The sequence below is a fragment of the Ictalurus punctatus genome, chromosome 1 (genome assembly GCF_001660625.3).
Source record: "Ictalurus punctatus breed USDA103 chromosome 1, Coco_2.0, whole genome shotgun sequence".
In the NCBI taxonomy this organism is placed as follows: Eukaryota; Metazoa; Chordata; class Actinopteri; order Siluriformes; family Ictaluridae; genus Ictalurus; species Ictalurus punctatus.
Window position 1 is genome coordinate 11,602,063 of NC_030416.2, and position 13,399 is coordinate 11,615,461.

Here is a 13,399-nt window from a genome sequence, read left to right on the forward strand (position 1 = left end):
AGAGGAAGGAATCAAACCATCACCCACATAGGTGTGAGGTAGACGTGCTAACCACTAAACCACCGTCGACCAGATTAATTAGTATTATTTTAAGTCGGGTCAGATCTACCGAGAGTACCTCAAGAACCCAGACCCGACCTGTGATGGTGTATAAATAATGATAATTATTCAGGTTGTATTGTATTACAGGGGGCACGGTGGCTTAGTGGTTAGTAAGTCTGCCTCACACCTCCTAGGGATTTTTACAAATTTTTACAAATTTTTTTATGGAGGTTGTTTCCAATGTTTCCAATAGTTGATTAGGAAATTTCTTTTTGTCACAAGGCGAGACAGTACCTTTTTAAAATGAAATGCAGCAGTGAAAGGAAGAGGGAAGTGTCTGGATAGTGTGTTAGTATAAAAGTGTTATGAGGAAGTATGAAACAATCAAGAAAGTGGATTTCAGTGAACGGTGATTCTTCTGTTTCATTTCTTTTTTTGGTAATTATTTTACTTGAATACCATTATTCATACTGGCTAACATTGTGTACATACATGGATTTAAGGGGTAGCTTGTGAGGAAAAGACTACTATAGTAGTTACATAAGTCCCTTTTGTCTGTTTTAGTTTTTTTCCCCCCTTGCCTGGCACTGGGGATTTGGTTAAGGAAACAAAACCTAAGAAAGCACAGAAAGTGAGAGATCATGGATGCTAAGAAAGTGACTGAAATGGAGATGAAAGAGCATACTCCAGCAGAAGTACACGATGATGAGGATGCAGAGAAAGACAAAATGGAAAGAATAAGAGGTAAAAAAAAAAAAACAACCCATAAAAAATAGCTTGCACTGACTGCATTCTGTACTCTACAAATGATCATTTGGTAACTGATGAGCTTCTTAGACCAAAACTGTATATATAAGATAAATATATTCTAACCTTATATACCCTATATATGATAGTTCCCAGTTTGTCTGTTTTCCAGTGCCTGACTTTAATCAATTCACTCATATTGTAACCTATTAGTCTTCCACTTTTTCTTCCCCTAGAAGCTAAGAAAGAGGCAGAAGAAGAAGAAGAAGAAAAAGAAGAAGAAGCTCATGTGAACTACAATCTGAAGAATCCAACAGAAGACATTTATAGTTTGGCTGCAGTACCTGCTTCCACTACAAAACACAATGAAGGTAAACAACACTGCATCATTATAAAAAATAGACATTTACTTAATTAAACAAAAGGCTTAAATGATCTAAGAGTGTGGCACACATATACATTAAGTTGTGTGATAAGGTCTAATGTATGAAGGGTGAATGGGAGACATTAAATTATAAACATTATAGATTGTTTCAAATGTCTAGCTGTCTCTGATGATATAGTCACAGCCTCTGAAGAGCAAAAGTTAAAAATAAACCAAAAAAAAAACCAGGAACCGACACCAGACTGTGTGAAAGTGCCTTCATGGGTAACAGCAAAGCTGAAATTATTCTATATTTTATAATGCTGTGATAATATGACAATTATTATTTCTTGTGAAACAATTGTATCACTGTTGATACCTACATTGGGCAGACACCCTTATCCAGAGCAACTTACATTGATATCATTTTACATAACTGAACAGTTATGCTCAAGGGCTCGGCAGTCGCAGCACTGGTATTTGAACTCATGACCTTCCAAGCAGAACTCCAATGTCTTAACCACTGAGTTACCACTGACCTACTACTGCTGTTATAGAAAATTCATCAACACCTTCTGACCAATTAATCTTGAAAATTCAACAGTAATGTGCCATAAAGCATGTTATAGTATAGAAAATAGTCTGGTTGGTATATATCACTATCTCTAAACCACAAGGTCGGCTCCGTTTGTCTTCCAGTAGCTGTGGGTGTTTAGGCTAGACTACTGATAGTGTGTGAAAGTGCTGTATAATTAGAGATACCAGGTCTTCAGTATTCAAAATAAAAAATATAATCGCAGTGATTCAGACTGTGGCCTGGTTGTTGGTGACAGATGGGCTGGTTTCAGTATTTCAGGAATTGCTGCTGTCCCAGGATTTCCCCACACCGAACAGTCTGTAGAGTTTACACAGAATGAAGCGAAAAACAACAGCAATAACAACAAAAAAATCCACTGAGCAGCAATTCAATGGGCAGGAATGCCTTGTTGATGAGAGAGGTCAAAGGAGAATGGTCAGACTATTTTGAGATACTGTAACTTATATAAGTGGAGCATGGTGGATTAATGGTCCGTGGAAAATACAGTATCTCAGATCTCAGCTTTGGAGTGTGATAGAACAAAACTAAGTGTGATAGGAATACCAAATTCTGCTCTCTTGTCTTAGTCTTGACCTCCCTAATGCACGCCAAAGCTGAGATCTGATATCCTCTGTCTTAACCTGGGACAGGGACGTGTCTTCCAGTCACTCTTCCAGTCCAAGTATAGTGCAAAAATGGAGACAAAATTCTTTTGTTCTGGATTTTTTGCATTGATATTTGGGAAGTTCTTATCGACATTTTCAGTCTTTCAGTGTGTTTATTTCACTACAGGTTCTTTTCACACAACACTTGCCACAGTTGAGATTTGAGATCCTCCGTTTTCCAGGGATCTGGCCGAGCAGCGTTTGAAAAGAACCTGTGCTGAAATAAACACACTGAAAGACTAAAAATGTCAATAAGAACTTCCCAAATATCAATGTAAAAATCCAGAACAAAATAAATTTTACTCTGGTTAAAATTAGTATACTTGGACTGGAAGAGGGTCATGACACGTCCCTGTTAAGGCTCTGGGTTACTGATCAGAAGGTCAGGGGTTCAAGCCCCAGCACCGTCAAGCTGCCACTGTTGGGCCCTTGAGCAAGGTCCTTAACCCTCCCTGCTCCAGGGATGCTGTATCATGGCTGAGCCTGCACTCTGACCCCAAGTTCCTAACAACCTAGGATATGCGAAGAAAAGAATTTCACTGTGCTTTAATGTATATGTGATAAATATAGACTTCTTCTTCTTAAATAACCACTCTTTACAACCATGGTGAGCAGCAAAAAACATCTCCGAATGCGCAACATGCTGAGTCTTGAGGCTGATGGGATACAACAGCAGAAGACCACACCGGGTTCCACTTCTGTCAGCCAAGAACAGGAGTGCAAGACTACAGTAGGTTCCATCTCAGCCTACCTGGACAGCTGAAGACTGGAAAAATGTCACCTGCTGTTTCTTCCAATCCTCACCTGCTCACCACTGTAGTAAAGAGTGTTTGTATTTGAGTTTAAAATAGTCTCACCATTCTCCTTTGACCTCTCTCATGAACAAGGTGGTGAATGTATATTTCTGTAAAGAAAACTTTCCTCAAATCCACAAACAGGAACTGAAAAAGATCTGCTCTCAGAACGTTTAGGCAACCAAAAACAAACGTTCGAATAATGTTCTTGGTGCCAAATAATGATTAAGGGGTAATAAAACAGCTAAGAGAGTGAGCAGACCAATGCAGAGGCACAAACACACGTAATACAGTAATACACTGTGCTAACTGAGGGTAAGGACCAGAACTGTTTCACTTCATCATTTAGAGCCAGAAGCAAAGAAAGAAAAGAGGTGCTCTGGCAACAATGTTTAAACTGCTCATTATCGTGCTACATTGTGTGCTAAAATAGTGCGCCCCCCACCCCGATCTTATTTCTTGACAAACCAGAAACAGTGCCCAGCACAGGCCGTGAGGTTACCATGGAGACAAGCACGGAGCCTGCCATTGGGGCATTTACTGGCTGCGTGTGCATAATATACTGTATTAAAGAGAGAGAACAACAAGCTTCACTGCAGACGCAGCAAAACTCAACCATCATCCCGGTGTGAAGTTTACACATTAAACCCGACTGAGCTCCATTAAATCCCATCATGTACATCAAATTCTGTAATTTCGGACCCTATGCGGATGTGAAAGTGTCTGGGAAAGCGAAGGATGAGTCGAACACAGGTGAAGGATGAAAACTAATTACACACAGAGTTGTTCCTACACGCCATGGGTTGAACTAACTAACCGTTTATTTCTTCTGTGTTTAGATGTTTACCAGAAAGTTCGTCTTTACAAGAGGATTTCCGCTGTTTTCATCATCTTGACTTTGGTCTTACTGGCTGTGGTTCTTGCTCTGGCTATGAAGTGTGAGTAAAGCGTTAGCGGTTAGCAAGTTACTGACTCGCTAACACTAAACTAGTGCTGCTGTAAACATCAACAACACCACATCGACTTCCTGTCTTGACTCAGATACAGAAAGTATAACGGATGTTATAGCTTTCCAGAATCACTTTATTAACACTGTTGGTGGTGAGATGGAGGCGGATGCCCGTCTTAAAGGACAGCATCGACATTTTGGTGTATACATATTTCTTATTTTGCACTACAGCTATGACTCCTGTGTGTCTATCGAGTTATAAACGTTTATGACGAACAACTGGGACAATGCGAAAAAACAACAACTGTGAAACAGTGAAAATCTCAAAGATGTGCAAAGATACAAATAAAAGTTAACAAAGGAAAAGGAAAAAAAAAAGAGACAACATAACCTTTACGAAAGGTTGGGGATACGTGTATTATTACAAAATAATACAGTGTAAAGTAAAAAGCATTTACAGACCCAACTTAAAAATAATAATAATTTGCCATTTTCGAGTCCCGCCGGGGCCATGTGTGTGCAGAGTTTGCATGTTCTCCTCCGGGTACTCCGGTTTCCTCCCCCAGTCCAAAGACATGCATGGTAGGCTGATTGGCGTGTCTAAAATGTCCGTAGTGTATGAATGGGTGTGTGAATGTGTATGTGATTGTTGCCCTGCGATGGACTGGCACCCTGTCCAGGGTGTACCCCGCCTTGTGCCCAATGCTTCCTGGGATAGGCTCCAGGTTTCCCCGCAACCCTGAAGAAAGAGTAAGCGGTAGAAGATGGATGGATGGAATTTGCCATTTTCCACCTCCTGTGGTGCCAGTTTTAGTCCTTTTTTTCCCTTTGGGTTTTCGCCACAAGATGGTGCACAAATGCAATACAGCATTTATTATAGCTGCGTTTCCATTAACCTGCTTAACTGAGAAAGGTATAAACGGAGGTCAGAGCCAGCTCCAAATGGGAGGGTCTTTAGCTCCGAGTGGGAGGGACTTTAGCTCCAAGTGGGCGGTACAAACCGCCCGAAGACTTCGGTTGGTTATTGTAGTGTCTGTCACGTTAATTAAGATTTCAGAGGCAATATGACGTGGCTAGACAGAGTTAAATGGGTAAACTTGCAGTTTTTAAATTTTAAATATTGACACACTGAATTCCCAGATTATGTAGAATCAACAAAAGGAAGTGTATTTTATTTGTTAAATGACTATCCGTTTTATAAAGTGCTTGCTGTGTATGCACCAGATTACGCTGGTAATAGAAGACGAGGCGAGTAACAGGGCATTTACTCTGAAGCATTTTACCCAGGATTGTGCAGTTTCTCATGCATGCAGTCCAGTTGTGCTAATGAATAATGTCATTGTATATGCAGGGAAAATGCATGGCACCTTTTATCACTATGGACTGTAAATATATGCAAAATTTTGTTTTTATTTCTGTGTAACTTAACATATTTTGTAGTAGATTTTGTTTTGAAGGAATGGTTCACCTAAAAACAAAATCACTGAGCAATAAAAAATCGTTGGTATAATGTTGTTACATATTCACCCCACTGAGTGCAGTTATGTCTCGCTTTAAGTTTGTTTTGATACTCGGTACTATTGAATTTAAAAATTAGTATTTAATCTTAGAAAATTATTATATACACTTCAATCTTCAAATAAAATGGCAATGGACATGCATACAATAAGGACAACGCTGTAAGAAATTAAAACTACAAGAAAAAGTGTTAATATTAAGTTTTAAATCGGTGTTTTTCACTAGTGTCGCTACTTCCGGTCATCCTTTATCATCGTGCACCTCGGCGCGATTGGGGATTTCTGTAGGCTGTAAGAAATTAAATTAAAACTACAAAAAAGTGTTATGTAGTTTTAAATCTGTGTTTTTGTCATCATTTATCACCGCGCATCTTTGCACTAGGCACGATTGGGGATTTCCACATACTTGCCATCACTTCTGGACTTTTACCTAAATTCCGCCCATTTCTGAAATCCCGCCTACTTGAGGCATAAGAACCTCCTACTTGGAGGTCTACTGGCTGCAGCAATACATACTTGGCTTAATTCACAATTTGAAATTGGCAATGGAAAGTTATGTTTTGTCGACATTCTTAAAATCGCTTCTATTTTGTGCAAAACTGCAATGGAAACCCAGCTTATGACGGAGAAAATCTCTCTTGATACAGAGAAGAAACCAGAAGCTAGCCATACCTAGTCTGTTCTTCAATACTGACATCAAACAACTCTTTAATCATAACACAATTAGTCATTTGTTAAGATTTTCTGTAATATTACATGAAGCACATAGGTTGAAGTGTTGGATATGTCAGTATTAATAATTAGTTTTCTGTTAAACATTCCTATTTTTTATGTTCACTTGATGCCCAAACCTCAGTATATGAAGTTCAGTCCATCCAGAAGTATCCAGAGAGACCTGAAGTTGAAGAACCTGAAGAATTCAACTGTAGCCGCCAGTTATGTCAGACCATGTACCCCTCAACACAAGATGTCCAAAAGCATGGTAAAACCCTATAACATCAAATCTGCTAAAAATAATATACCCATTTATAATCATTCTAAATGCTCTTCACTTATAGTGATTTGTTTATAATAATGCTCTATCATCCTGGTTTATCATTTGTGTAAATTCTTTGTTTATTTTTGTCATTTGTGATGTATCAAAACCTGCTGTTTCTCTGCAGTGTATCGGTGCACTATGTGTCCGAAGGGCTGGTTGAAGTTTGAGAACTCCTGCTACTTCATATCTAAAGAGCGTCTTACCTGGCAGGAGAGCAGGGAGGCGTGTCAGAAACAGGACGGAGACCTGGTTGTGATCGACAACGAACGCGTGCAGGTTAAGCAATCAATCGCTAAAAAATTCAACAGACATCACTATTAAAGCTCTCTGAGGTCAAGTCATGTCCTGTCATGACTATGAATTCTCTCTTTATTACTGTAGAAACATCTAACTCAGAGTGGGGGCATGCTGTACTGGATCGGGCTCCGTTACTCAGAAAAACAGCAGTGGATGTGGATTAATAATACCGCACCCACCCAGAAGTGAGTCATCCCAAAACAGTGCAGGTTCTGTGCTTTGACTTGTTCTTATCTGCCACCATTGGAGTAGATTTTAGTCTGAATCTCTTTGTTTTTGCTGTGGTATTTAAACTTCTTAGCAAATGGATGGTTCTAGTCTCGACATGAAACATCTAGTACAAGCTTATGGTTGTGATGTTTCATTTTTAATATCGATTATATTTTTAAACATTGTTGGTACAGTGCATCGCACCAGATGCCCAAATAACTCCTGAAGATTCTAGTTCAGTACCTATGGGAACATGCAGGGACCTACAGTAGAGCAGTACTGATCTGCTTGTCAGAATGGATTAAATGTCCTATTCGATGTCCATGACTTGAATATTGTTCTATTCCATTAATAAAGCCTACCTGTTTTATTTTAATCTGTACATAAACTATTATATCTATTTAAATGAATATGTGTAGTGGTCTTGGAAAGCTTATGATACCGTGGCTGAATTCTGGAAAACAGTCCAAAAGAAAAAGGTTTACACATTACAGCTTGTAAATAGTTTGTACAGTACACAGCTAGACCAGACTGAAACTTGGAAACACATGCATATGTATAATCAATCAACTTAATTAGGTTTTTTTGATTGGCAGCTACTGGGCTCACGGCCAGCCAGTGCCAGACTCTCAAGGCTCCTGTGCACTGCTAGGAGGACAGATGTCACACAAGAACAACTGGATTTCAAACCGCTGTGGGGTGTTGTCACAGTACATCTGCCAGAGGGGTTAAAAGTGGAGAGTGATCAACCATAACCATCACATACATCCGCTACATATGCCTTTAATATCCTCATTTTACTCTTTTATTTACTCTTTAACAAATGCAGTTCATAAGTAACAAATGCAGTTCATAAGTAGTAGCAAATACAGAATCGGTACATGAAACAATCCTGTTCTGTGATGCACAATCAAGTAGACATGCTATGTATTTTACTTGTAAATTGTAATGCTTTTAATTGCAATGCTACAAAATTAGTTTGCACTCATTTCTATAAAATTATTTGCACTAAAAAGTTTGCAGAATGCATGATAAAACTAATATTTATATACCTAAGTAGCAGCCTTTAAAATAAGTATTGAGATGTCAATGAGTATAGATGCCTTTACAGTGATTCAGTTTAAAATTCTATCATCTTGTCTTCACTTTTGTAATGCACTCTTCCTAGCCCACACAGTTTGTGTCGTGATTTTTTCAAAATAAAGTAGTATTTAAAATAATGAAATGATTATAAGTTGTACAGAGTCAGTATACTTCCAACACGTTTCATCTCTTGAGCATGTGAATGCTCTATGTTCTTTGTGTCTAAAATGAGAAGGCTGTGGTGTGAAATCTGCAAGCAAGCACTTCAGTATCTTGCATGCTTTTCATGTCTGCTGGGTCTTGGGCCTTGGTCGCTTCTCTCACTTCCCTTTTTCTTGTCCGAGTCATCATATTTTGTGAACACAACATACTGTCTGATCTTCTGCATAAACTGGTCATTGCATCCTCCACTCTGAAATAAATATAGTGTTAAATGATAAGTGTTAAAACTATGATTATGATTTATATCGTAATATCATGATTGTGATCAATTTGGTCAGGATCATAATATTATTGGCCATCATGCTTGTGTTCCTTATCAGAGATATCAGCGGTCTCCCAGGCCATAGTGCAAACTTCACATACCCAGCCTTGGTTACAAACACCGCAGCGGCTGATGGTCCAGCATCAGAGTGGTGGCTAACACCTACACAGATCCCAGTAAACTAAACAATCATCCAACATGACAGTGAACTACACTATCGGTCCAAAGTTTAGACACACTCATTATTTCTTTATTTATTTATGAATAATAAAGTCAGCAAAACTCTGGAGTATCACAAGTGAAATCCACAATAAATCAAAAATAATTTAGTATTTCGGCATCTTCAAAGTAGACCCCCTTTTTGCCTAGAATTTCCAGAAATGTATTCTTGGCATTTTCTCAACCGATTTCTTGTGGAATCTCCCTGAAATGCTTTATAAACTGTATTGAAGGAGTTCCCACCAATACTGGACACTTATTGACTGCTTTTCGGAATATTTCACTCCAAGTCATCCATTTAAAAAAATATTTTTTGTAAATAAAATGTTAGTATTCTAATGAAAGCAATACATACGTATGTTGGCACAATTATTTTTGTCTATAACACCGATTTCAAACATTTAATCATACACCTTCAGATCATGAGAAACATTTCAGTCAAGTGTTACAACACGCTATTTGTGGGATGGGAAGTTTTTTGTGTGCTGTGGCATATTTTGTGTGCAGGTCCGAACTCCCGCCCAGAGTTCCAGCCTGCCCTAGCCTGCTTTGCTCCCACCTCCCAGGATGACATCACTGAGCGGCGGCCATATCTGAAGAGGAAGAAGGGCGAGGATGGTGAAGAGTAGGAGATTGCTTGTTTTGTGTTGCTAGGAGATTGTTTGGTTTGTGTTGTTTGCCCTTTCTATATTCACAAATTCACAATCTATATTCACAATTCTATATTCTGACTGCTGTTCTGGGTTTTGACTCTTGCCTGGGGATGGACTGTGATTTTGATTGTTCCTGTATCTGGTTGTGTATACTCTTGACCGATGTATACACGTTCACTTGGTTCACTGGCGGTAGGGGTGTGGCTGCCATTTCTTTTGGGAGAGGGTCCTTTTGTCTCTGTTTTTGGCTTAGGGAGTTAGGGAAGTATTTGTATTTTCTTTGTTATTTTCTTTTTAGGTAAGCTAGCTACCTAACAATAGAATCCTTTTGTTTATTATTTTGGCTTTGGCCCACCCTGAAGTTATGCCTGGTTTGGTTCTTTGTAGAGTTGTATGTCCATAATTCTGTGTTTTACAGTAAACCACAATTTTTGTTTTGAACAACCTTGTTGTGTTGTTATTCCTGGCTCCCTCATTTTTAAAGGTCAAATTCCATTGAATCCCGAGCTGGTTACTCTGTCCGGCCTAACCTAGACTGGGCCGTAACACAAGTGTCTCCAAACTTTTGACAGGTAGTGTATATTCAGTATCACAAAGCTCTCTAAACTGACATTTGGTTTAGGTTTGCCATTTGTGAGTTTTTTTTAGTTTAGTTTTTATTTTATACCCTGGGTCCTCCAAAGCTCCATTACAACCGCATGTCGCTCATCGTGGCCGTGAGGAGGAGGAGTATATGGGACACCACATTGAAGCAGCAGAAGACCACATGCACGATGGTGTGTTCCACAGACAAATCAATAAGACCCAGTCAGCTCGAACATAGTGAAGAGCATGATGGGGTATGAGTTCCTCACTGATACAGACAGATGGTCTTGAGTCACATGTACAGTTCACTGAGCTAGAGTGCAGATTTTGTTATTAGGTTTTGGGTTTGTCTGTGTGTCTGGGTGACCATTAGTCCAAGATTCTCACTAGCACAATATCTCAAGAATGAGTCGTTGAAAATAGGATTTATATGGAGCTATTGTAATCAGCAGATGAACTGATTACATTTTGGAATTGATCTAAACAGGGTCAAGGTCACAGTAAGGTCAGATGTCTGAAATAGTTTTTCCTCAATAACTTCCTCAATAAAATAAGTATATTTTATGGGTATTTGAAGCATGCAAATTAGTTGGTACTGTGGGCATCCCCGGTTGATGCTGTTGGCGTCGAGCGTGACTTGTTTTTGAAAAAAACTTATAACCTTTCCCAGATTGTTGAGCAGCAACAATTGCTTCTCTGAGATCATAGCTGATGTTTAGGAAGGGTGTACTTATTTTTCCCACCTGCTTTCTGAATATTTGACAAAAAATTCTGTTAATTTTTTTTTGGTCACCTGAGGTTTATAGAAGTTGGTGAGGACCACAGCATTGTTATTTAGGCCCTGATAGATAAAAACATAGAACTGAAGGAGGGCATACTACAATGGATATAAAATTCTACACGCCTCTGTTAAAATGGCAAGTTTTTGTGATGTAAAAATAAATAATTAAATAAACCTCAAATCATGTCAGAACTTTTTCCACCCCCACTGTGAAATTACAATGTATAAAAATTAAGTGTAAAATAATCATAAACATTTTAGGGAAAATAGGAAAAATAAAGAAGTTACAATAACCTGGTTGCATAAGTGTGTACACCCTTTTATAATTGGGGATGTTTCTATATTCAGAATGAAACAATCACATTATCATCTCATGTTCAAAAGTAATTATCATATAGCTGTCATCAATTAAATTATTCTGATTAACCCCAAAATAAAGATCAACTGTTTCTCTAGGATTGTCTTGACATCATCTTGGTTTAATCTCAGCAAAGCATGTATGGTATCTCATTGTTGAAAGGTATCGATCAGAGGACAGGTATCAAAGAACTTCCAAAAGAGATGCACTGTGAAACACAGTGAAGGCCATAATCAACAAGTGGAGAAAATGGGGAGAAAATCTCTCATATTCTTCACAGGTTTGGCTGTGGGCTAGTGTGGCTAGATGGAAGCCCTTTCTCACAAAAAATATCCAAGCCCAACTAAATCACCCCAAACCACGTGGCAAAATGTGTAATAGTCTGATGAGACCAATTCCAAAAGGTATAATAATTTCATAATTCCAAAAGGTATGTTTGGTGCAACAAAAAGCAAATCACCAAAAGATCTCCATACCCACGATGAAGCATGGTGGTGGCAGAATCATGCTTTAGGGCTACTTTTCTTCAGCCAGAACTGGGGCTTTTATCAAGGTGGAGGGACTCATGAATAGCTACAAATACCGGTCAATTTAATGCAAAACCTTCAGGTGTCTGTTAGTAAGCTGCATCCAAATCAACAAAGAATGGCTTAATGAAAAGACAGTCAATGTTTTTGAATGACCTAGCCAGAGCCCAGACCTTAATCCAACTAAATTGTATGGTGTGACCCGAAGCAGGCTCTGCACCGGAGATGCCCTCACAATTTGATGGAGCTAGAAAGTTTTTGCAAGAAAGAGTGTGAAAATATTGCCAAGTCAAGATCCCATGCCATACTGATAGACTTTATCTCTGCATTAAGAGAGAGGGGTGTCTCCTTCTCAAGTGTCCGACAATGTGGAAAGTAACTAACAATTTTTGGTTCCCAGAACAATCTAGTTTTTGTTTCTCGGAACATACATTTTTACGGTTTGTTTTTGGTTAGCCAGGAAAGCTTTATTTTACAGAAATAAAATGTTGTTTTTAGGTTTGCAGAACGTTCTATTAACATTTCCTTAACGTTCTGTTAACTCCAATTTTCATAATTTATTTTACGTATTCATACAATCATGCATCATTAATTATAAATAAAATCAGAAGACTGTATAAATAAATAATCAGCACACAATCCATGTTTTTCTTGATCCATTCTTTAATTGTTTACATAAAACATAACAAGCCATGAACCTCTGGACATTCAAAACAGTAATCCTCATTTAATAAAATTTAAAAAACAAAACCCAAAAAACATTTTCATGATTTTCAAGAACATTGTATCATTGAATAAGAAATTGTAACTATAAAAACAGATCAATTTTTCAGCTCCTGATTTTGAAAAAACAGGTTGACCGTCACGTTTTGGAGACGAAGACGGATGCAAGTGCAGATAAGTTTTAATAAAGACCAAAACAAAACACAAAAGACACTAAGACCTTGTGGCAAAACACTAAGGCAAAGAATACACATAAACCAAAGACCTAAACAAAGCAACAAAGAAAGACAAATGCAAGAGAAGTGTAATGCAAACTGTGGCTAAGAATACCTGTAAGTGGTTAACATGAATGAAGTTCAGTTGCAGGAGATCATGTGACATGATGGTGTGGTGCATTGGCTACTGGGAATTGTTTTCCTGAGTTCCTTCTCTGATGTTACACTACATTAACTTCTTCCACAACCATCATCTTCAAATTTAACAAAGAAATTAAAAAGGCAACATACAGTGCATCCGGAAAGTATTCACAGCGCTTCACTTTTTCCACATTTTATTCCAAAATGGATTAAATTCATTATTTTCCTCAAAATTCTACAAACGATACCCCATAATGACAATGTGAAAGAAGTTTGTTTTAAATCTTTGCAAATTTATTAAAAATAAAAAACAAAAAAAGCACATGTACGTAAGTATTCACAGCCTTTGCTCAATACTTTGTTGAAGCACCTTTTGCACCAATTACAGCCTCAAGTCTTTTTGAGAATGATGCTACAAGCTTGGCACAC

General features: G+C 38.2%; 1 protein-coding gene across 1 annotated transcript; it reads left to right on the forward strand.

Annotated features, from left to right (window-relative positions):
- Positions 1-632: 632 nt before the first annotated feature.
- LOC108266683 (natural killer cells antigen CD94) lies at positions 633-10,084 on the forward strand. The gene is made up of 8 exons (XM_017470330.3): positions 633-786; positions 1,026-1,160; positions 3,661-3,942; positions 4,029-4,127; positions 6,512-6,637; positions 6,819-6,970; positions 7,076-7,176; positions 7,798-10,084. Exons 3-8 carry the CDS (start codon positions 3,864-3,866, stop codon positions 7,931-7,933), a joined length of 693 nt encoding a protein of 230 aa, XP_017325819.1. The 5' UTR covers positions 633-786; positions 1,026-1,160; positions 3,661-3,863; the 3' UTR covers positions 7,934-10,084.
- The last annotated feature ends 3,315 nt before the right edge of the window (positions 10,085-13,399 follow it).